This window comes from Sceloporus undulatus, chromosome 3 (genome assembly GCF_019175285.1).
Source record: "Sceloporus undulatus isolate JIND9_A2432 ecotype Alabama chromosome 3, SceUnd_v1.1, whole genome shotgun sequence".
Lineage (NCBI taxonomy): Eukaryota > Metazoa > Chordata > Lepidosauria > Squamata > Phrynosomatidae > Sceloporus > Sceloporus undulatus.
The window spans coordinates 223,993,283-224,017,440 of NC_056524.1; the positions used below are offsets into that span (position 1 = coordinate 223,993,283).

The window sequence follows — 24,158 nt, forward strand, 5'->3', positions numbered from 1 at the left end:
AAAATTATTTTAATTATTTGTTTGTTATAACCATCTTTGATTTGATCACGACTCATGGTGACCCTGTGGATGAGACATCTCTAAGACTCCTAGGCTGTTATCACACAGAGGCTTACTGTTGGCAGAACGTTTCTGAAGCGTTTCTGAAGTATGAAGGTGTGATAGCCGGTTGTGCTTCTAAATCGTCCTGTTTTTCTCCTGTCCTGAAAGGGAACTTCTGTTACTCAAAGAATGGCTGCTCCATGAATGCTCTGACAACGGGCGAGAAGCGGGACACCTCAATGATGATTTAGAAGCGTGACTGGCTATCACACCTTCGCGCTTCAGGAACATTTCAGGAATGCTTCAGGAACATTTTACCAGCATTTTAGTGACGATAAGTGCCTCCGTGTGATAATCCTCCTATTCTCTGCTGCTTTGCTCAGGTTCTACAAATTTATACCTGTGACACCCTTAACAGAGTCCACTGATCTAGCATATAGCCTTCCTCTCTGTCTTTATGCCTCCACCTTTGCTAGCATTATTGTCTTTTCTAATGAGTCATGCCTTCTTATGATTGATGAAAGTACAAGAACCTCAGATTTATCATCTTGACTTCCAGGGAGAAACCATGATTGATCTTTTTTAGGACCCATTTGCTTGTCTGTTTAGCTGTCCACGGTATCCTCAACATTCTTCTCTACTACCAAATCTTCAAATGAATGGATTTTCCTCTTATCCACTTTCCTCACTGTCTCACATCCATACATGGTGATGAGAATACAATGTGAAGTCAAAGGCTTTCATGGTCGGTATCCATAGTTTTTTGTGGGTTTTTCGGACTACAGTATGTGGCCATATTCTAGAAGAGTTTCTTCCTGACTTTTTGCCAACATCTGTGGCTGGCATCTTCAGATGCTGGCAAAATGTCAGGAAGAAACTCGTCTAGAACATGGCTACATAGACTGAAAAACCCACAAAAAACTATGGAATACAATGGCTTGTATGATTCTAACTTTTGCAATTATTTGTACAGTTTTAAATTTGTTAAATTGGTTTTATTGTTAAGCTGCCCAGAGATCTTCAGATAAAGGGTAGGATACAAATATTTAAATAAGTAAATAAATAAATGACCTTATAAACATACAAAATCTTATCAGATAAGTAGAATAATTCCTAAAAGGTGTCATAGCATTAATATGTTTTTAAAGCTTTTTTAGCCTGGGTCTAAGAACACTTCAATAGCATAGTATTTTGTTTGACAGAAGCAATTTTAAGCCCTTAGATGATTATTGATCTAAAAGATTATGATTCTGTTCTTACTCTCTGGTTCATATCCTCCATCAATCAGACTTCACCAGTAATTCTTTGCCATGTAGCAGGTAGATATTTGGAATAGATGTGTTGCTGTACTGTGATCATGTGATCTTATTTAAGTACTGTAATGCTTTCTCTTCCATGTTGTTAATTATAGCTTGGGAGGATATTTGACAATAGATTTATTGGGTGTAGTAATTTATACAACAGTCACCTCTTTGTGTAACTTTGTTGCCACTGCTGATACTAGATCTCTGTCTAGTCTAATTAGTAGTGTAATTAGTATGTTACCTGTAAGACTTGAAAGTGTTAGGCATGCTTCAGGTTTGTAGTCTGAGGAAGCACTAAAGGTCTCTCGCAGAAAACTCTAAATATCAGATAAAACTACAGAATTGGATAGGCTGGAGTTATGACAGTTAAAATGGCATCAAGATGCTGTAACAGTACAGTGTAAGCGATCTTAGTCAACATGCCTGTTACTTCAAAAACCCTCTGACAAGAATGCAGTAGTTTTACAGTCCTTATATTCACAGAAGCTTAGTCACAAGTAAAGTGTACATGGGATTTCTGCCTAAGGATCCTTGTAAGAGTCTTATTAAATTACCCATATTGTAGTGGAATCCAGGCAGGAATACTGTAACATGATGTATATGAGATTGTCTATAAAGACTGCTAAGGATCTTCAACTGGTACAAAATATGACTGCTTGAATAGTGATATGCCATAGGTGGCTAAGCTTGCATGTATCTGAATTTGGACAATGCTGAAATGGTTCATAGATTAATACTTAATTTTGGTTTTGCCATTGTTTTTTATACTTTTTGAAACTGTTGTATAGTGTTTGAAAGGTTTTGCCCAAAAAAGGCAGCTTATAAATATTCTTAACAGTAAAGAATAACCTTGAAATCAATGCAATTTACTGATTTGTGTTTAGAGCTAGTGCTAGATTATCTGCGTTCCGCAAAAGAACATTATTTAATCTTCTTATTTATGATTTTAGAGTGAGCAAAGATGAAACAAGAGATAGCATCTTGCAACATGATAATATCTGTGGAAAAGGAGAAGAAACTCATATTGATGTTGAACTGGAGTCTGGTCTTGGTTATGAAGGTGATGGAGAAGAAGAAGACGAGGCAAAAGATTTTGAAGAAGATAGTAATGAAGAGGAATATCTATTTATTGAAGATGACTTGAACAATAACAAGATTGAATATAAAACTGGTGTTCAGGAATGGCCAGATGGTTCCAGCTATAAAGGAGAATTTGCCTTTGATTTAAAACTTGGATACGGAGAATTTGCTTGGGACAATGGGGAGGTAAACTGCTCTAATATTTAAAATACATGTTCACATTCCAAAGCACTGAGATCATTGTACTTACTTCTGAGTAAGCACACACAGATATGAACATTTAACATTGCTTGTTTCTTTACTATTCTCATAATCATCTCAGTGTATTTACTCAGAGGTAAATCTAGATGGTTTACTTTTGAGTAAATGTATGTAAGGTTTCAGCCTTGAAACAGCATTTGAAGAACATCTCAAAAGAGGGAGGTCTTACCTGTAGACAGGGCTGGTGGTCAAGATTTAGTGAGACCAACTATTTGTTTTGAATTAACTGTGAGTTGCTTTTTAAAGTGTAACAGTTTGTTTTGAATTTTATCTTGACTATAATCAAAATACAGTAATACCCTAAAGGTATCAGATCTGTCTGATCTTAGAAGCTAAGCAGAATTAGCCCTGGTTAGTACTTGGATGGGAGACTGCTAACAAACACCAAGTACTGTAGGCTATATTTGATAGGAAGGAACTAGCAAAATCATCTCATTCCAATTTGTTGTCGTGTACCTTCAAGTTGTTTCTGACTTATAGCAACTCTAAGGTGAATCTCTCATGGGGTTTTCTTGGCAAGATTAATTCAGTAGCAGTTTGCATTTGCCTTTCTCTGGGGCAGTATTAGTATTAGAGCCTTTCTCTGGGGCAGAGAAAGTTTCTGACTTGCCTAAGGTCACCCGTTGGGTTTGCATGGTTGAGGGGACCCTGATCTTCAGTCAAACCACAGCAGCATACTGGCTTTACCTATTGATTTTGTAGCCCTTAGGAGTCTAATCTCATGATTTCACCAAATGTTGTGGGAGATTCCTTATTCTTTTTTTTAAAAAAAGTCATTTTTATTTAATAGTTTCATATATTAAACATATAAATGCAATAAACACAAATAAATGCAATAAACACCAGTTAAAACACACATTTATTTATTTATTTATTTACAGTATTTATACCCCACCCTTCAGCCCTAAATGCTTTCAGAGCGGCTTACAATTTTTATTTTAATAAGACGGTTCCCTGCCCTCAGGCTTACAATCTAAAAAGACATGACACAAAAGGAGAAGGGAATGGTGGTGGAGAAGGGGATCAGGTCCAGCAGTTCTTCTCTCCCTCTGAGGCCTGGACCAAGGCAGATGGACTGGAGGGAGGGTTCTGCTTCTTAATCTAGACCAGGCCTAATGGAGCTGGGCCTGCATCTCTCCCTCCATGGCCGAATGGCATCAGATAGACTGGAGGGAGGGCTCTGCTTCTTTGGTAACACCTGTTGCCTTTCACAGATTTGGTAATGCTTGTTATCTAGTACTGTATATTCAGAGAGCTTTTTAAAGAAAATCTCTAATACCAAGTATAGCAGTTCTCTTCTTTTCCACTCACCATTCTGTATAAAACTGATGAGAAACATGTCTTTGCATACTACATGAAAAAGGCTAGAATGTACCATGGTGAGGCGTCCATGTTGTCTCCATTGTGGTCTCTCAGTAGAACTGAGAACTTAGGTAATTATCACATGGAGCCTTACTGTCCCTGAAATGTGGCTAAATTGTCTGCAAAGACACAGGTGTGATAGCCAATTGCGCTTGCTCCCTGTGATTTAATCGTCATTGAGCCTCCTGCTCCTCTCCTGTCATCAATGCGAAGCAGCCATTTTTCAACAACGGAAACTTCCGTTATTGAAGAAATGGCTGCTCCACGAACGCTTTGATGACAGGAAAGGATTAAATCACAGGAGGCAAGCATGATTGGCTATCACACTCGCATACTTTACGGGCGATTTAGCCACGTTTCAGGGACAGTAAGGCTCTGTGTGACAATCACCTAACTTTAGGCTATTCCGTATGACACCAAATTTTGAGAACAAACTTACCTAAAAAGCATTCTTAGTATTAGGGCCTTTAGAATTCAGCTAGGTTACAGCCCTTTTGAGGGCTGTTTTCAATGTGTGCCTTTCTCCCTAGGTCTATCGTGCTTTCTCCAAGCTGCTTGACAACTGGGTGGAGTGCAGCTGCAGTGCTGAGAAGATACACTGGGAGAGTCATACTTTCCCATGTGGACTCATCTACTTTCAACTAGCCAAATAGGTGTTTGGGTTTCTTCAACCCTATCTTGCTGGTATGGAGAGGGAGGCTGCTCTATCTGATCAGAAGAGCATATGAAAATTAGGATCATGGTGGCTCTCACCAATATACAGAAGGAGTCCCCCCCTGCTTAATGGAGCATAATCTGCCCTTCACCACTGTAACAAGGACAGCTCTTCACAGTCAGGAGAGGGAGGGAGGGAGAGAATACATATAAATAAATGTTCATACATGCCTGTGTGTTCCTAGTCACAGGCTGCTCTGGCCACACACTGGATTCTGGAGCCCAAGTGCTCAGCTCCTTTTGTAGGTGGGCCTCAGTGGCAAAAGTTTTTCAGTAGACAATATTTGTCAGGCTAGTTTTTAGTGGCTTTTAAAAAAACTACTGTAAAAAGACTGAGAATTGTAAAAAATCTGGCATTTTAGTGTCTATTTTAATCTAATAACAAATATTAACAAATTGCCTTATGATGGGTCACACAATTTCACCACTTAGCCCAGGACTGGACAACCTGTCCAGATGCAGTTCTCATTGCTGAGCTGTAAGTTCCACCACTGAATAAACTGGCTATGTCCTATGGAAGTTGCAGTTGAACAACATCTGGAGGGCCACGATTTGTCCATCCTAGCCCTAGTCCATTGTTGCCTGTTCTGATTGGCCGCACCTCTCCAGGGTCTTGTGGCTGAAGTTTTTTACATCACTTATTGCCTGACCCTTTTAGCTGGAGATGCTAAGAGTGTAACCGAGGGCTTTCTGCCTGCAAATCTTGTCATCTGCTGCTGAGTTGTGGTTAGTGTTCTTTTAAAAATATGTCATATTATAGTATTTTGAAAGTAATATATCCCTAGCCCTGGGTGTGGAGTACATTGGAAATATAACTGACTTGATAACTCTTGATGCCAAGCCAGATATTCCCACCTTTACATTTAGAGCAAATAATTGTTGCTGACTGCTCTGATAGCACCAATCTCTTTAGCAGAGGAGAAGGAAAGAAAGGTAGAAGGATTGCTTAAATTGAGTTCTTCCCAGAACTGTCGAGTGCAGATAGAACTGTCAGTGCTGTTTGTTTGGTTAATGTGTAGTTAATACTGACAATGTTTTGTGTCTGGTGGTAGAGCCATCCCTTTACCTGTCCCCAGCAATAATGCTTTTGCACAGCTTTCTCTTGTAAGCTTGCCTAGTTGCCATAGGTGAAAAGAAGTACAGTATGTACATGAATGAATGGGTTGCACAGCAGTGAATGAGGGGCTGTTGGAGAAACATTCCCCCCTCCTCTGTCAAATCACATGATGGGAGTGGGTGAGAGATGTGTTGCACATGATGGGAATGGGAGAGAGGTACATCTCTCCTCCTTTAGCATACTTGTTAAAAAACAAATTTGTTCTAGTCTGCTAAGTGGATAATGGTTCCAGTGCCCAGTGATCCTCTGCAAGATATTTATTTGTTTATTTATTTAATATCCCACCTTTCCCAGTAGCCTGTGCTTTTGTGCTGAAGGTGGAGGAACAGGTCTGTAGCTTCTTGTGGGCTCATAACTTTTGTGACTTTGTTTACAGTACTGTTTTTCCTTGTAAGGGATTTGGATCTAGATTGTCTTTATTAACAAGGATTTTTCCAGTGTGTTAGGAATATGTGCGTGTGTATGTGTGATAGTCATAAATGTATAACATAAGCGAACAATAATTTCATATATTCTATTTGTTCCTTTTGTAAAATAGATTATTTCAGTTTCCTTGTTTGTGCTCAACAATGTTTACTAGAACGGAATTTAATAAATATATCTCTATAACAGGGTATATTTGAGTTTATCCATTGTTTCTGATATGCAATGAAAGTAATTCACAGTAATCTAATATTAATGAAAATTTTCAAGATTGTAAATCCTGGCTTGAGCAAGGGTACTAGCTTTGTTTGAACTTTATCCTCCATATATTCCATTTTTATTAAATGTTATAATTCTCAATAAGTTTCTGTGCAGTCATTTCCCCTGGATGAAGCCGTGTGGAATAAGCTTACTGACTTGCAAATGAATGCTGTCATGTTCAGACTCTCCTGAAAATATTAGTTAAATCTGCTCTTCATTTCTTGCCACAAAATTCTATGTGAGAGTTCTGTGGAATTGCACTTTGTTGTAACTTGTCATTGTACTTCACCTATTAAATTTCTCTGAGAATCTCCACTAATCTTTCTATTTCCTGTTTGTGGAGCAGCAAGATGGGCCTAGATATTGTCATACACGGGTGTATGTGTGCACACATGGCTGGTTTTCACTTCTGGCACTTCTAGAGGATAATGCTCTGGAGGGTCACTCACTCTGGGGGTGGCTATGGTGCAAGAATGATTGCTGCTGGGAGGGGCAGGCTGAAAACATCTTGATAGTCTGGATCGCAAACATATTTAAATCATGATACCTTGGCCAAACCTTTTGGATAGGTATTGTATAATAGTTTTGTGTCTGTGTATGAGAGAGAAAGGCAGAGAGACTGTTTCCCACATTGATTGTTGTGATGGTTAAATCCAGGTCCAGATCTTGGGCAGTCTTTTTAATTTGCATCCTCCCTCCTCCTTTCAATTGGAATTATGATAGTTTAATATGATTCACAAATTAGACAAGCTATGGCTCCTACAAACCACAGTTCAGCTCCAATTCCAAATTAACATAGTAATTTATACTATAATATGTAGATGAACATTAATGTATGGATTAATTAACATTTCTCATGTGTGAATCATAACATTTCTTTGTGCATGTATATACTGGGAAGCATGAGTTCCTATCTTGAGTTTAGGGCTGGTGTGGAATAGGAAGTAAGATATTGATAGTTTTATAAAATATGAATGATAGTCAAAAAGGTGGTTAGAGAGAGCAGTTGTTCTCTCATGATATCAGAACATCAATTGAAACTGATTTTCAGGCTATTTAAGACTGACAAAAGCATATCCTTTTCATAGTACCCAATTAATTTATGCAATCTCCTGCTAAAATATTTCGTAATGGCAGGACACTACCTCAGATGACCTCAAAAGGGACTAGATGTATTCATGGAAGAGGATAGATCTAGCAGTGTCTTCCAATTATAATGACTCTATAGATATTTCATAGAGGCATTACATTATTGGGAACAGCAGCATAAGAACCACTTGTGACCTTTTTGATGGCAGGTGTTTGGCTGCAGTGGGAAAGAAATCACTGGCTTTCATGGATCTTTGTTTAGACAAGACATTTCTTTTGTTCTTATTGTTTGCATTGAATCTATTCAACCTCTCAAATAATATACCTTAGGGTTGACATGTATTTTTGTTATTAGGCCAGGTGTTTGGTATCTAGAGCCCATGAGGTCATATGATAAACAAATACAGTACCAATTTTTTGGGTCTACTCTTCTGCCAGCTCAAGTCTAAACTTATATACTGAGAAGTAAATTTCACTGAGTTCAATGGGATTTATTTCCCAGTAAGCATGTACAGTACTGTATGAGATTGTAGACTCAGACTGTAATCTAGTATCCATTTATTTGGAAGATTGCCCCATTAGAATGAACATCCTTCTGTATGTAGGATTGGACTGTCTGTCACATTAGGTTTCTCATTTCAGATAGCATATATGTCAGGTGTAGGCAGCTATGGCTCTCCAGATGTTCTTGCAGTACAACTCCCTTGGTTCTTTCTTAAGGTGTACTGGGAAGGACTGATTGGAGCTACAATTCAACACCGTTTCAAAAGCCCTGCACTTCCCATCCCTGGCCTGTACATATCCTTTTAGGTATTCTGTTACTTTTGATTATGTGTTTATATCAGTGATTTCCAAACTTTGGTCTTCCAGATGTTTTGGACTTCCAGAAGTCCCAGTCAGTTTGGCAGCAGTGAGGAATTCTGGGGGCTGAAGTCTAAAACATTGGGAGGACCAAAGTTTGGGAACCACTGGTTTACATGTTGCTTCTTTATGCCATTAATTCTGCTTAGGAGTCTGCCTTACAATACTTACGGTAATAGGACTGTTGGTTGTCTAGCATACTGTTAATTTGGACTATCAGCAGCTCTCTAGAATTAGAGGCCAGATTTTTTCCCCCTCAGCCCCACTTTTCTACTCCCTGGTATTCCCTGATGATGTCTTATCCTAGTACTAAGAGATCTAGTATTCCAAGATTCCATGTTTGTGTTTGGAAGTGGTACATTTCCAGAAATAGGCAAGCACAAACTGCAGTCCGTGAGCTTCGCTGTCGGTGCTCGACAATCATACAGAACCTTTTCTGCAAAAGCTTTCTACTGTTTCTGTGAATGTTACTGCATGAATTATCTTGACATTGGTGTTGTGGAACTTGCAATTTATGGCACAATCCAGCCAAAGTTAACCACTTTTATAATGCAATCCTTATAAAAACCTCTTAGAAGTAAGTCACTTTCAGGTAAACAAGATTTACTTCCAGGTGAACAGCACTCAAACTTCAGAAAGTGTTATTGGTTTCAGTGGGAGCTAAATCCATACAGAACTTTCCCTTACAGAAATCAGACTAAAAAAGTGTTTTAAATCCCCATAGATATGTTTGTAATTTTGATGTGTGTATATGCATACATACACAGATTTAAATGAATGGTACATATTTATTATGTTGCTCTGTCCCTTGTTAACTACTTTCAGCTGTTTTTTCTTTCTTTCATAACAATTGAAAGGAAAAAAAGAAATGCACATATATGAATCTGATTGCTCACTGAACCCTGGGATTTTTATGAAGGCAAGGTGTAAACAGATATTTGCTAGGCATGAACATTCTGAACTTACAGATAACTGTTTTGTTATACAGTAATATATCACATTTTGATAGGTGACAATTCTATTAAACATTTGATAAATAGCATAACCTAACATGATGTATTTTTTGTTGTTGTTGTTGTGTGCCTTCAAGTCATTTCTGACTTATGGTGACCCTATGGTGAACCTACCATGGGGTTTTCTTTGCAAGATTTATTTAGAGGTTTGCCATTGCCTTTCCTGAGGCTGAGAGCATGTGACTTGCCCAAGGTCTCCCAGTGGCTTTCACGGCTGAGCTAGAAATCAAACCCTGGTCTTCAGTCATAGTCCTAAACTCAAACCACTACACTATGCTGGCAAATCATGTGACATATAATTTGAGCTTTTGAAATATACACATGATCCTTTGTACTTATACCCTGTTAAGAAGACCAAGCATTAATTTTTGAAAAGAAAAATATTTCTAAGTTGTTTCTAGTGTAACTATATAGGACAGATCAGTAGTGTTTTTCATAGTAGTTGCACAAATACTAGAAGAAAAATAAGTGTGGCTAGCACAACTAATACCTAGTGTAATGAAATAATTGACTGCATGATGGCTTAAGAAACTAAAATCAATTTCTTACTTGCACAAAGTTGAAAACTAATTGGCCACAAGGGGTAGAGATTTATATTACCAAAACGACACTGTTGGATACAAACCTGTACCTGTTGTCATTTTAGTATATTTTTCTTAAAACAGCTTGAATTTGTGCCTTTGTAAGCAATGCAAATGTCAGAAGCTTTTCTTTCCTGCTGTGCTCAGCCATTATCGTGGTCCTTACATTTAAACATTATTGTCTGCATATTTTACTTTCTCCTTTATTACAGAGATACATAGGTCAGTTTTATAAAGATCATCGTCATGGCAAGGGGGTTTACTTTTGGCCTGATGGTTCAAAATTTTCAGGATCATTTTATCTTAGTCGTAAAGAAGGCTATGGGACCATGGAATTTAATGATGGAAGAAGATTTCAGGTAATTAGAAGATGTTGACCATAGTGTTATCAGAGAATATAAAATAAAGAAGTGCAGCAAATGATTGCAGAATGCTTATTTTGTTGAATTTTTCATATAAGTTTCAAAAGCAGCAAAGATTTGTTCACTCGGAATTGAAAAGTTAGTTTATTTCTAATTGGATTGTTCTATAATTTGCCTTGAGAGTAATACTGAATTCTACAGAATGTAGAAAATGTCTGAGGCCTGTTACAGACAGGCTAAAATAAAGCTGCTTCGAGTCACTTTGGAGGTATGGTATTTCAATGATGCATGAGTCCTAAGAGTCCAAAAGCCACACCAAAGCCACGCGCCAATTCTAAGGACTGGAGTGCAGCTTTGGTGTGGCTTTTGGACTCTTAGGACACATGCATCATTGAAATACCATATCTCCAAAGTGACTCGAAGCAGCTTTATTTTGGCCTGTCTGTAACAGGCCTGAGAAGTGTTGGTAATATCTGCTGGATATACATGTAGTCTTGTCCCTGTAATAAAAGCTGTCAATTCCTTCATGTAAAAAAGCAAGCTAAAACAGAGAGGTTGAGGTACATACAATGTCATACATATACAACTTGGTGTAGAAGCATCAGCAGATGTAGGGTTTTCCTCCCGCTCTAGTTGCTAGAAAAAGTATTCACCAGACTTTGTTCCTCGTGTATAATTTGTGGATCAAATTCTTCTTTGCTCTTTCTGTTTCCTAGTTTGCTTAACTAGATTTTTCTCTGTGCTTTGTGTGACTTTCTGCTTAAATATTTGTTGATAATTAATGAACATCAGTATGTTTACTATCATCATTTTACATTGCTGTTCTTGTTAATCAAGGAGATGGCTTTCTGATTCAGGAAGGGCAGGTTAATAATTTTATACAAAGGGACTCATAGAGTTTTAGTATATCTGAGGAGGAACAGGAATACTTAGAACACATTAATTGCATTGTTATGTAATACTAAATATGTTTTAACATGAAAAGGTTGAACCACAATGAGCCTTGCCCTTGTGTCCCCCCCCCCCCGAAAGGAAACCGCTGTTTCCATTTTAGATTGCAATTTGGCATGGCACTTAAATCTGGACAAACTGTGTTTAATTATTACTGTGGTTAATTGGAACAAGCCAGTTTTATAACCAATGGCGTTTTTCAACAAACCAAAGCTTAGAATAATCACTGGGTTGAGATGACATGACAGGGCAGAGGTCAATCTAAAACAGAAACCAAAGCTTCTGAATTTCGCCTTGCACCTGAGGAGGAAGAAACAGGGAGCAGGGGAGTCCAAGGTTTGCTGCAACTCATTCTTGTAATGTTAAACTGTGGTTTAATGTTGCATCTGAATGGATTCACTGAGTCCTGGCCTATTGGACAGGGCTATGCTGTATTCACATTTACACAGTTTGAATAACTTTTTGAACTTTCCTCCCTTTTCTTTCTTTTCTTTTTTCCAGCAGTTTGTATGTTTGTGAATTCCTTAGTTACCAAACATTCTAAGTATTTGTGTCCTGTCTTTAGTGTGTCTGTGGAACACATCTTCCGAGAGGATTAGTTCTAAATTCAGCATAATGAGAAACATTTAAAACTACCAGGGATTTTTCATGTATATATTTTTGTTCATTTTTATTTATTCCTGTCTCTTGTACCTACCAGAGAAGCCAAAGGTGATTTTGAGTTTGACTGACAGAACACATAACTGCTACTAATATTAGATGCAATTTCAGTTTCTACAAGTTCTGTAGTGTTGTAGATCCTATATTATGTTACTAGTCAGTGCTAATAATATATCCTGTTGGTAAATGAATGATTTTAGACAACAGGATCATATTGAACTATATCATGGTAAGGTGAGATCCTTAATTTTGCAAGGTGATTTAAAGTCTGTTATTCTGCTTTTCCCTCATATCTTCTGTTGTTCTTGAATTTGTTTTTCTTTTTTCTTTTGAAGGGGCTTTATAAGGCTGATGAACGTTTTGGACCAGGAATTGAAACTTACCCAGATTACAGTCAAGATGTTGGCTTGTGGCATCGAAGTCATATAATTAAACTGTGTACAGAAATACCTAGCTATTTTACTCTTTCAGCTTTTCCAGAACTCAGCACTTATTTTGATGCTGAGTCCCACAGAGAATATGTTTCAGAGGATAGCATTACAATGTGGGATCTGAATGAGGAGAAGGACCCATTTTTCTACAACTTCAAGCGTCTTCTCTTAAATGATGACAGCTACACTTTGCCTGAAAACATGTACATATACTCAATTGATGCAGAGCATCTTCCACTTACTCGCGCCTTCCTGAAAGAGTTTGATTTCCAGTATTTTAAGAAAAGAAAATGCTTTGCTTATGAAAAGCATTGGCCTCTAACCAATATAACTCCTTTTCTTATTAAGATGCAGAAACACACCTATAAATATAGGTAAGTGTTGATGTGTGGGATGGAATAGATGATTAAGTATAAATTTCATAGATCTTCTTATTTATTATTGTTCTTCATCTTTTCAGCCTGACAGTTTAGACTTTAGTGAGATTTTTTTAAAGCTTCCACCATATGTGCCCATCTGTCCCTTCAACTGCTGCTGAATTACAAAGAAGCCCTATGTTTATAAAATGTGAGCCTTATGTAAGCGCAAATGTCTGTGCCAATTAAGAGTTGTGCTGACTTTCTTACCTCCTCCATTGGCAGTGGTAATGCTTGTTGCACACTAAAAAAATGATTTTTTAAAATCTTGTATAGAAGATGGTTGGTAGTGGGTTTAAGGTAGCCTGCTCTCTCCTCCTCTGGCCAGTTTTAGGAGGATGTCTTCTTTCCTTGAGTAGACCTACAACATTGACTTGGGAAGGATTTCAGAGAGACATGCATGTGTAGATATTTGATCCATATCAAATCATTGTTGTTCCATATAAAATCGTCAGCTGCAACAGCCTGAGTGGTGTTTTAGGAAGAGAGGGAGAGACAAAGAGTTATGAATGAAGTGGATAATCAATGCTCTGGATGTGTCAGTTTGGAGTGGAAATGGGAGCTTGCTTGAATGTTCTTCACATTAAAAACTTGATATACAGTATACAGAAATTTGCCATGAAAGATAGACTAAAAGCTTCCTCTTCCCTTTCAACTAGTTTTGTGTGCAGGTGGAATATTTTTGTATGGAAAGATACTTAACGTTTTTGATACTTCATCACCAAAAGAAAGGTGGGATACAAATAAATAAAATAGTAATTATTATTATTTCAAGTAAATAAAATGGGCTGGATCTAACTGGGCTGGTAAACAGAAACTTCCCTGCCTACAGCACACTCTTTGGGGCCTGGTGTTCTTTGGTGGTATCACCAAAGAATAACAGGTCCCAAAGAGTGTGCTGCTGAGGTTGTATTTCAGAGGAAAGGCAGTGGCCAACCACTCTTGAGTATTCCTGGCCTAAGAAAATCCTGTGAAATTCATGGAGTCACCATAAGTTGATAGCTGACTTGAAGGCAGATGCACACAGATACACATGTAGACAAATGCACATAGTTTTACTGTCTCGTGTTTTTGCTTACTTGCAGGCATTGTCAGAAAGACATAGACTGTGATGTTAATTTTGTTTTGGAAGGCCACAGGAGTGGTTTTGGAGTCAGAGGTCCCAAAGAGTGTGCTGCTGAGGAATTGATTGAGAAGTCAGCAGAAGGAGATTATAATAGAGTTTATGAGATTCTGAGGGACAACCTGGCCCATCCAGACATAGCGGATGTACATGGATACACTGCCCTTGCTGCGGCTGCTGTAAGACTCTAAATCTTACTCTGGATTATGCTGCTTTAAGGCAAAATTGGTTGGATTTAATTTTCTTTTATCTATTGTGAAAGTTTTCATCTCTTTTTTAATGTAGTAGCTTGAAGGAACAGATGATAAATTTCCCATCAGCAGTTGTGAACATGAGCAGCACGTTAAGGGCTAGTCTCCCACTGAGCAAGAAAGATGAAATCTTATCTGTTGGGTACATCCATCTTGCCAAGATAAAATCCACATCTTCATGCTTTCCCCAAGCTGGGGTTGAAAAACAATGCTAGCATTCAGAAAAAAATGTATTTTCATTTACACAGTTTTCTTATGCAGATGAATTACAAAGATGACATCATCAACCTTCTTCTTGATAGTGGAGCTGATGTGAATAAATGCAGTGATGAAGGATTATCAGCATTGTCAATGTGCATTATGCATTATTTCCCAGCACAATCATTTAAATCCAATATTGCTGAAAGGAGCCCTGGTCGAAGAGAGGTCAGTCCTTCATAAATCTGTAAATCTGAACTACATTTCCATGAAATACCTGATTAATTTTGTTTTTAAGCAGTTGCGTCAAATTCTGTGTAGTTGAATCCAAAGTCTTCCTTCCATGAACAAAAAGGCTTTGATCATGGAAGGTATCTCCACAGTTTTTGAGGATATTCTCATCACCACTTCCAGCTTCAAAGGGCATCTTATTCACCAGGGTTTTCTGGCCCTCTGTGTAGCATTACCAGGGAGCTGATAAAGTTTGTGTAGGGAGGAGGGGGCAGGGAAGTTTCTGTTTGCCAGCCCAGTTAGCTCAGCCCATTTTATTTACTTGAAGTAATAATAATAATAATAATTACTGTTTTATTTATTTGTATCCTGCCTTTCTCCTGACATAAGGACTCAAAGTGACTAGCAACAAATTTAAAACAGTACTGTACAAGTTAAAAATAATAGAAAAACATTAAAATGTAGATACGTAAAAGTCTTTAAAAACCACCCAACAATTTAAAATGTTAAAAACATTAAACATTTAAAATATTAAAATGTATTGAAAACTATATATATTGCTCATCTGAATTGTGCAACTTTAAAAAAAAGCCCAACGTGCATCAATTTGAAAAAGCCCAATAGCACAAACATGTTTTTACCTGCACTCCTGGTTGCTGCTGAAACCTGGTCCTGGTTCAGAGCTGAATCCAGGAATACCTGCAAACTGCAAGCCTGTTTTTTCAAGGTTAGTATAACGAATTTAACACAGGCTGAATTCTTATTCCAGGTCAATCTTTCAACTGACAAGAAGCACCTCTGTCTTGTTTCAATTATGCCTCATCCAGCCCATTACAGCTGCCAGGCACCAGTTTATCACAGGAACAGCTTCCTTGAAATTAAGTGGGAAGGAGAGAAACAGTTGGGCATCATAGTATACTGGTGATACCTGACTCCAAACCTCTGGACAACCTCTCCCATTGGTTTCATGTAGATGTTAAACCCAGGCATGAAACCAGATTGGCATGCTTCTGGATAATCTTTCTCATTCAGGAGCCCCTGAAGCAGTAGCATCACTAGGGGGTGCACGGAAATGCGGACCACACTGGGTGACACCACTGAAGGGGGGTGACACCCTGTGAGCACCCCCCATCTTCCTGCCATGCGCCATGACACATGGCAGATATGGAGAGGGCCCAGCTCCCCCCCCCCGTCCCTGCCCCACATGGCTTTACACATGAATAAAGCCATTTGGGAAAGGGAGGGAGAGGGCCTGGCTCCCTCCAGTGCCATGTGGGACAGGGGGTTGGGAGCAGGCCCTTTTGGCTCTATCCCCAAAGCCCCACCCCCAAAGTCCTGCCCCCACATTGGGTAATACCCTGGTGCGGGATGCTGCTGCTTTGGCAAATTTCATTGGATACAGAAAACTAAACATATAGAAATTTCATGCAATCACTGGACAGAAACAGGTATATATTAAAAACTCAATTAATATGCATTAGAAACCTTATGTTGCATTCCATCTGCCTTTTATTAATTGTTGGTGCTGGGGGCTAGTCCTTGTACCAGTCTGTTCATCTTATCATCAATTTTATTTTGACTTAAAGTAAGGCACCAGGCACCAGCATTCATCCTTCAAAGATGTCACTCTGCCCTTTTTGCCCCATCATGAAAAACTCTCTTCAGCATTCCTCTTACTGAGGCATTGAGGGAGAGAGCAGGCCGGCCCAGGCGTCATCAGGGGCTGGCCTGAAGACAAAGTGCCCTCCCTCCATAACTGTCATCTTTCGGCCGTTGAGGGAGAGAGCAGGCCGGCCCAGTGTCATCAGGGGCTCCTGAAGACAAAGTGCCCTCCCCCATAACTGTCATCTTTCGGCCGTTGAGGGAGAGAGCAGGCCGGCCCAGTGTCATCAGGGGCTGCCTGAAGACAAAGTGCCCTCCCTCCATAACTGTCATCTTTCGGCCGTTGAGGAGAAGCAGGCCGGCCCACGTCATCAGGGGCTGGCCTGAAGACAGAGTGCCCTCCCTCCATAACTGTCATCTTTCGGCCGTTGAGGGAGAGAGCAGGCCGGCCCAGCGTCACAGGCTGGCCTGAGACAAAGTGCCCTCCCTCCATAACTGTCATCTTTCGGCCGTTGAGGGAGAGAGCAGGCCGGCCCAGCGTCATCAGGGGCTGGCCTGAAGATACAGTGTATCTTAATTGTAGATTTTTCTTATACTGTTATATAATTTTCTTGTACACCGCTATGATCTATTTGGAATAGCGGTTTATAAATAAAACATATTATTATTATTATTATTATTATTATTATTATTATTATTATTATTATTAAAGTTCACCTTTTGGGTCTTTCCCCCCCATTACATTCAGGGGAACTACATATTGATTATTTAGAATAAAAATTGAATATTGCTTCTAGCCACCACAGTAGCTTCTTTGTCTGTTGCCTATAAAATGTAGAACTTCATTCTTGGTCTCAGAAATTGGTTGGAATGAAAATTCCAGTCTGAGAACTTGCTAGCGATAAATCTGGTTTTTTAAAGAAAATCTGGGTCTTCTCCTGGTTTATTTCTGTTCTGAACCCACATCAGGACAGAATCAGTTTTACTAAATTCTACTACAGTAGTAATTGGGATAATAATTATATAAACAAACAAGCAAGACACAACACTTTTGAGTAAATTGTCAAAAACAGTAGCCCATGTCAACTTTTTAGTTATTTTCCATGACAACTCAGTAGTATTGATATAAATGTATATGTACAGGACCCAGAAAATGCAATGCTTTCATATCAGGACAAGGTGATGCATTTTTGGAAGGAGTTATACTTTTTTTTTTTGCAAGTTGCTGCAAGCTGGTTTTGCTTTACATAGGGAACAGACACCTCAGAGGAAATGTCTACAGGATCTACGCCATTATCCCACTCAGAGGCAACTCAGCCATCTGCAGACAGCACCGAAAACAGATTATCTTCGATTGCTACCCCTGTATCACCAGCAATAGCGTTATCTCCTGAAAAGGCAGAATGGGGCACAGATACTGAGGAAAGGTCTTCAGAAGAAACAGAATGGACTGTTGGTAGAAAGAGCTCTGGAACAATCTGTGGTATTTACAATTACAAGATTAAGGTTTCTGCAGAAGTCATGCAACGCGGTGCAGTTGCTCTTAGCCAACATATGGTAAAAATACCTGGCTTCTCTGACAGTGGGGAGATTGTTCATCATGAAGGCACTCTGAGAAGAATGGCAGTATCAATAACAGAGTAAGTGGCTCTTAGCAACAGGCTGCTTACATTTCTTCACCTACTCATTTGTTGTTGTTAACTGTCCTTGTGTTGATTTCGACACATGCCAACCCTGTAGATGAGACATCTCCAAGACTCCCTGTCCTCCACTGCTCTTGCATATTCATACCCATGATGTCCTTAACAGAGTCCATCTATCTAACATGCGGCCTTCTTCTCTTTCTGCTTCCCTTTACCTTTCCTAGCATTGTTTTTACCAGTGAGCCTTGCCTTCTCATGATGTGCCCAAGTATGACAGCCTTAGTTTTAATCATCTTTGCTTCCAGGAGGATTTCCAGCTTGATCTGCTCTAGGACCCAATTGTTTATTTGTTTTGCTGTCCATGGAATCCTCAGCACTCTTCTCCAGGACCACATTTCAAATGAACTGATTTTCTTCCTATCTTCTTTTTTAACTGTTCAGCTCTCACATCCATACATGGTAAAAGGGAATACAATGGTTTTTATGATTCCAACTTTTGTGCTGTGTTGTATATCTTTGCATTTTAGAATCTTTTCTAATTCTTTCATGGTTTTTAGACAGAAAAGGAGACTGGCTACTATCAAATGGCTCCTGAAGAGAGGCGCAGATCCCAATATGTGCAGCGTCCCTATGTATGCCCTTTTCTTTGCTGTTAAAGCTGCAGATGCAAGCATAGTGAAACTACTTCTAGAAGCTGGAGCAAGGACTGATATACGTCTGCCAACAAGAGTAGGGATATCTTGTTAAAGTGAAAAGTCTTACTTTAAAAAAACCTGTAGAATTTCAGCTGATGTGAATACTCTGTTATGAATATTTGTGCACAACCTGTGGTTACTTGCTCAAACATAACCCACCAGTCAGGGCTGGATTAACCATTAAGCAAAATAAGCATGTGCTTAGGGCATCAAAGGAAGGGGGGCACCATAGAAATCTGCCATTGCTGGATTTACCATGGATCATATGGTTAAAAACTGCAAAAGGTGCAGTTTCCACAAAAAAAGGTTTGCAAAATAAATAAAATATACGTACATATACATAGAATAATAAAATAATAATAACACAGTAATAATAAAGGTTAATGATGTAGATTAATTTTGGGAATTGCTCATATGAGCATTCATTTTCTTGGTTGAAATATGTTAAAAATCCCAACAGAACAACTATGCAACAAGGTAGGCTGGGTGCCTTATCTCTACTAAGTAAAGAAGTGTTGTGTAAGAAAAGTTTTGAGGATCTGATCAAGTACTTTGCAATTGGAAAAAGTAGGAGGAAACTTGTCAAATTAAATAAAGTGGAAGTACCTTCTCTGAACAAATCTTGCCAAAACAAACAAACAAACAAACAAACCAAAAAAAAAAAACCCATGATAGGCTCACTCTAGGGTTGCCTTAAGTTGGAAATGATTAGAAAGTGCACAACAACAACAATACAAAAATATTTAAAAATCCCCCTTACTGTAGCTTTTGGTTGATTTTGAAAAATAAAATATTGTTCATATTTTGAATGAGATATATATGGAGGCACCCAAATATTTTAAGTACATAGGTCCTTTAAATGTCTTAACCTTGCCCTGCCACCATCTGTGGATGATGGTGTGCCAGGAACCTGCTCTTTGTTTTCTTTTTTCTTTTTCCTGCTGTGTGAGACATATAATAAAACCAGGAGTCCTTGATGGGTTGATGAGTCTCGTGTTGTACCATCAAAAGAGAAACTTCCTGAATTTTGGGTTCCCAAAGTGGCTTTATCAGTGGGACAGTTGAACTGATCCATTACAATATATTTCCTAAAAAAGAGGGTTTTTTTTTTTAAAAAAAAAACAATAGCCCACATCTGTGATGTCAATGTGTAAAACAAACATTTCTTTTAAAAAAGGAAGAAATATTTTATAAATCTTTGTTTCTTTAGGTTTATGCTCCAAACCTTAAGGGTGCTTGCAGAGCAATTGGCCTATAGTACCCTACACCGATAAAACCTACCTACTTCAGTCAGTTCTGTTTCCATTGCAATCACTTAATTGGTTTAGTAACACAGAAATCATTGTGATAAATCCAAAACGCTGCATTTTTTTAATACACTGTGGATGATTTCTGAGTTAACATGTAGGATTGTACTATTGGACTGCTTTTTTCTGTAACTGGTGATAAATATGTTCACCTCCAAGTGTAAAAGGGAGATTTAAGAATAATTTAACAGTAGTAGGAAAATTAATATATAAATAGTTGCTTAATATCCTGCCTGTATGCAGTTTACAAACTGTATAGGGTTTACAAACATAAAAATAGCATACAATAAAAATACATATACAAGTTAAAACAATTAAATGACAATTTAGTTAAAAGCACAAGGTTAAACAATGCAATACATAATTAAAACATAGGGGCTCGACAGATGGGTGGCTCCATGCCGCCCGTCTTTCCCTCTTGGCGGTGCCGCAGTAGCTGCACCATGCAGAACCAACACACTGCCAAGAAGAAGCTGCCTAGAGTGGCTTCTTTTTTGCAGTGCTGCAAACAGGAAAGGGCGCCGCCATGATGCCACTTCCTGTCTGTGATGTGCGGATGTTGTGCCATCATGGCCCCTGTGTGGACTGGAGGCCGCCATGATGGTGCCACTACCACATGCTAGGGTTCGGGAGTGTGCGGTTGCTCTGCGCTCCCAAATCCTAGTTTTGGCCTGGTTACAGCACTTCTCGCCCATCTGTACCTGACCATAGTAAAAGATAAAACAGATTAAAAAGTTGATAGTTAAAAATCAACCCATTAAAAGCTCTTTTTGCCATATAAATTATAAACCAAAGGCCTGCTTGAATTAAAAAAAAAAGTCTTTGCCTGCTGGTGAACAGAAAGGAGAGAACCTCCTATAAGAGGGAATTCCATAACCTGGGAGCAGCCACTGAGAAGGTTCTCTCTCTTGGGCCCTCACCAAGTACAGTATGCCTGTGATGGTAGTGGGATTGAGAGAAAGAAATAGAAATGATGACATGCTGTAGGGACTGTGTTTATATAATGGAATTGATCTGTATTTTCAGTATCTCTTGATCTTGAAGGTATGGGTGCTATGGTGATCCTGATGTGACTTTCATAAATATGGCAGAGGATATTTGTGCATAGTGTTTTGAGGGTAAACCATCCCAAGGCAGTAAACAACAAAGTTTAAACCCACAGCGTATGATAAAACAATCCAGATTAAAACGAGGCATTACTTTACATAGGATGGCCCTAGTAATCTTAATTTAGTTTTAGACCAAGATAAATGTAGGCCTGTCTTTAGGGCCCACTGGAAGGGCTATGGTGATTGATCCTGGTGAACATCAGCTGGAGCAGAGTTTCATGTATTCCCTGAGGGAGGATCAGACTAAAGGTATGTGTATACCGCTTTGACATAGATTCAAAGGGATAGAAATCATTCTTTAATTACCCATCTTGCCTGGATTGGATTTTTCCCACACAGTCTAACCAGTCCATACAGTCAAGGTTTATTCTAACTACAGTTAATCAAAATGTTTATTTTCTCTAAATATATGCATTAGATAACCAAGCTATTTCAACTTTGTTTATGTGACTTATGAATTTGACATTGGAGGCCTAATTCAGCTTTTGTTTTTCAGCTTGGAGGTGTAACTCCTCTTCATATTGCTGCTGCCCTTCCTACTGATGAAGGGGTTGAAATAACAGAGCTATTACTTCATTCGGCAACAGACCCAGATGTAAGAGCAGAAGATGAAAATGATGTATATAAGGTGGACAGGTGTTTCAACAAGGTATGTCTAATTCCATTGCTATCATCTCTAGAAGAGAGGAATTGAGCAATGAATTCACCTGTACTGACCGATGTGATGTGAAAAAGGATTGCATTGTAATACAGTAATTACATTGCTTATCTCGATACAGTATTTCTAGAAATGATCATCATAGAACATGGAGTGATATCAGTATCTCTTTAAAAGTGTGTACTTGTGAACACATATTGTGTGTTCTGTTACTCTAAGTCTTACTGTTCGTAGTTTCCTTCTCTGAACTGTTCTGCTGTCTTAGGTAGGCAGGCAGGTGATAGTCTTGACCATCAACAGTTTGAGACCTTAGATTATCACTGTTAGTCAGAGTAGGCAGGAAGATTGGGTTAGATGAATAGCCTGAGTATGCGGCAACATCATATCGTTATGTGCAACAACTGCATGGAGTCCTGAAAGCAGCAGGCAATGTTTTACTGTATTTTTAGAATAGTTAAGCAATGCAGATTTCTAAAAGAAGCCAGGAAGTTCTTGTTACAAGATTTACACAGTCCTTAAGGGATAAATTCTGCATCACTAGGGAGACAGAGTGTATATTTCTCCAAGATGTCTGCAACATCTGATTGCCTTACCCATCTCTTCATGTAGAATGAGCTTTCAGAAGCACCATCTATGATGAAAATGTTTAATGAAACCGGACCACCCAAAACCTACTACAGAGAATGTACCATTATCCCTGATGAAGGTGGGAGAACTCCTCTTCATATTGCTTGTGAGAGAAAGGATAATTTTAAGGTGAGTGGTAACTGAGAATCTTCCTTTTTGCAAGTTGGACTCTGTTTTTTTCTTTTAAAAAAGCTTTTGACATCTGTACCCATTTGAATTACATTTTACCTTGCTAAGAAATTATGTTTTAGATGTGCGAATCATACCTGAAACTGCTTCCATCTTACTAACACTTGGATATGCAAAGCTGAGTTTTAGAAGTTTGATGAATTTCAGTCATATGATAATAGAGGCCATCCTGAGCATACTAAATCTAATGCTCAATATCATAGAATCATAGAATCGTAGAGTTGGAAGAGACCACTAGGGCCATCCAGGGAAGGCCCAGGCAGCTTACAAGAGAGCCAGCAGGGGAAGAGGAGAAGACGGAAACCGAGCACTGCTGCCACTGCATGGACATAAGAGGGTCCCCCGGAGGGTTCCGCGAGAGAGCCCCACTGGAGGAGTGGAGAAGGAGCCGTTGGGGTCCAATCTTTCCCACCCTGCACCACACCCCTCCTCTATTATTGTTATTGTGGACTTCAAGTTTGTTGTGGGGTTTTGGCAGGTTTGTTCAGGAGTTTACTTTTTCTTTCCTTCTCTTCCTCTTCCTCTCTCCATGGCAGCTGTTTTTTCCTCTCTACCTTGACCCCATTGTGAACGACAAAGGGGAGTAAAGAGAGAGTAAATGGCCCTGAAAGATTTGATCCACAAAATAACCCAGTTTTCCACACTGGTTTATTTTGCAGGGAATGAGCCTTACATTAATAGTACCCTCGATGACAGGGAAAGGATTAGAATGGAAACTTAATAAGAAGGAAATAGCAAGGTGATTAACCTTTTTCTACAGGCTGTTTTCTAATTGAAAAGCACACCCATGCTACTAATGTCCATCCTATGTGGGAAAATACACGGTCCCTGTTTTTCGGATGGCAACTCAGGCTTCCGTGATTTTTCACCTACAACTTCCATCAGCTGTAACAAACGCCCAGGGAGTGCACTGATCTAGAATCATAGAATCATAGAATCGTAGGTTGGAAGAGACCACTGGGCCATCCATCCACCCCCTGCCATGCAGGAAATCCAAATCAAAGCATCCATGCAGATGGCCATCCAGGCCTCTGTTTAAAGACCTCCAGGAGGAGACTCTATGACCTCCGAGGAGTGCATTCCACTGTCGAACAGCCCCTACTGTCAGGAAGTTCCTCCTAATGTTCAGGTGGAATCTCTTTTCCTGTAGCTTGCATCCATGTTCCGGGTCCTGTTTTCTGGGGCAGAGAAACAGCTCTGCTCCCTCTTCAACATGACATCCTTCTCAAATATTTAAACAGGGCTATCATATCGCCTCTTAACCTTCTTTCTCCAGGCTAACATCCCACAGCTCCCTAAGTCGTTCCTCAGGGCATGGTTTCCGACCCTTCACCAGTTTTTGTCGCCCCTCTGGACACGCTCCAGTTTCTCAATGTCCTTCTGAATGTGGTGCCCCAGAACTGGACACAATATTCCAGTGGGGCCCTGACCAGAGCAGAATACAGTGGCACTATTACTCTCTGATCTAGACACTATACGTTTATGATGCAGCCTAAATAGCATTGGCCTTTTAGGCTGCCGCATCACACTGTTCACTCATGTCAACTTGTAGTCTATTGGACCCTAGATCCCTTTCACACGTAGTTTCATTCAGCCA

General features: G+C 39.2%; 1 protein-coding gene across 7 annotated transcripts in view; it reads left to right on the forward strand.

Moving 5' to 3' along the window:
• The window catches only part of ANKMY1 (ankyrin repeat and MYND domain containing 1), a 100,676-nt gene that overhangs the window by 4,332 nt on the left and 72,186 nt on the right, over positions 1 to 24,158 (forward strand). For 5 of the 7 annotated variants that reach the window (XR_006102947.1, XM_042458270.1, XM_042458271.1 and 2 more), the window contains exons 2-10: positions 2,297 to 2,612; positions 10,321 to 10,467; positions 12,417 to 12,886; positions 14,014 to 14,230; positions 14,564 to 14,728; positions 17,585 to 17,973; positions 18,534 to 18,705; positions 21,584 to 21,736; positions 22,355 to 22,501. Coding sequence is in view for 6 of the 7 variants with exons in the window: in XM_042458270.1 (XP_042314204.1) it covers positions 2,297 to 2,612; positions 10,321 to 10,467; positions 12,417 to 12,886; positions 14,014 to 14,230; positions 14,564 to 14,728; positions 17,585 to 17,973; positions 18,534 to 18,705; positions 21,584 to 21,736; positions 22,355 to 22,501 (2,176 nt within the window). In the remaining variant the exon portion in view is untranslated. Of the gene's footprint in view, positions 1 to 2,296; positions 2,613 to 4,363; positions 6,210 to 10,320; positions 10,468 to 12,416; positions 12,887 to 14,013; positions 14,231 to 14,563; positions 14,729 to 17,584; positions 17,974 to 18,533; positions 18,706 to 21,583; positions 21,737 to 22,354; positions 22,502 to 24,158 lie in introns of those variants that run through there. The other 2 variants (XM_042458272.1, XM_042458276.1) reach the window with 2 other exon arrangements.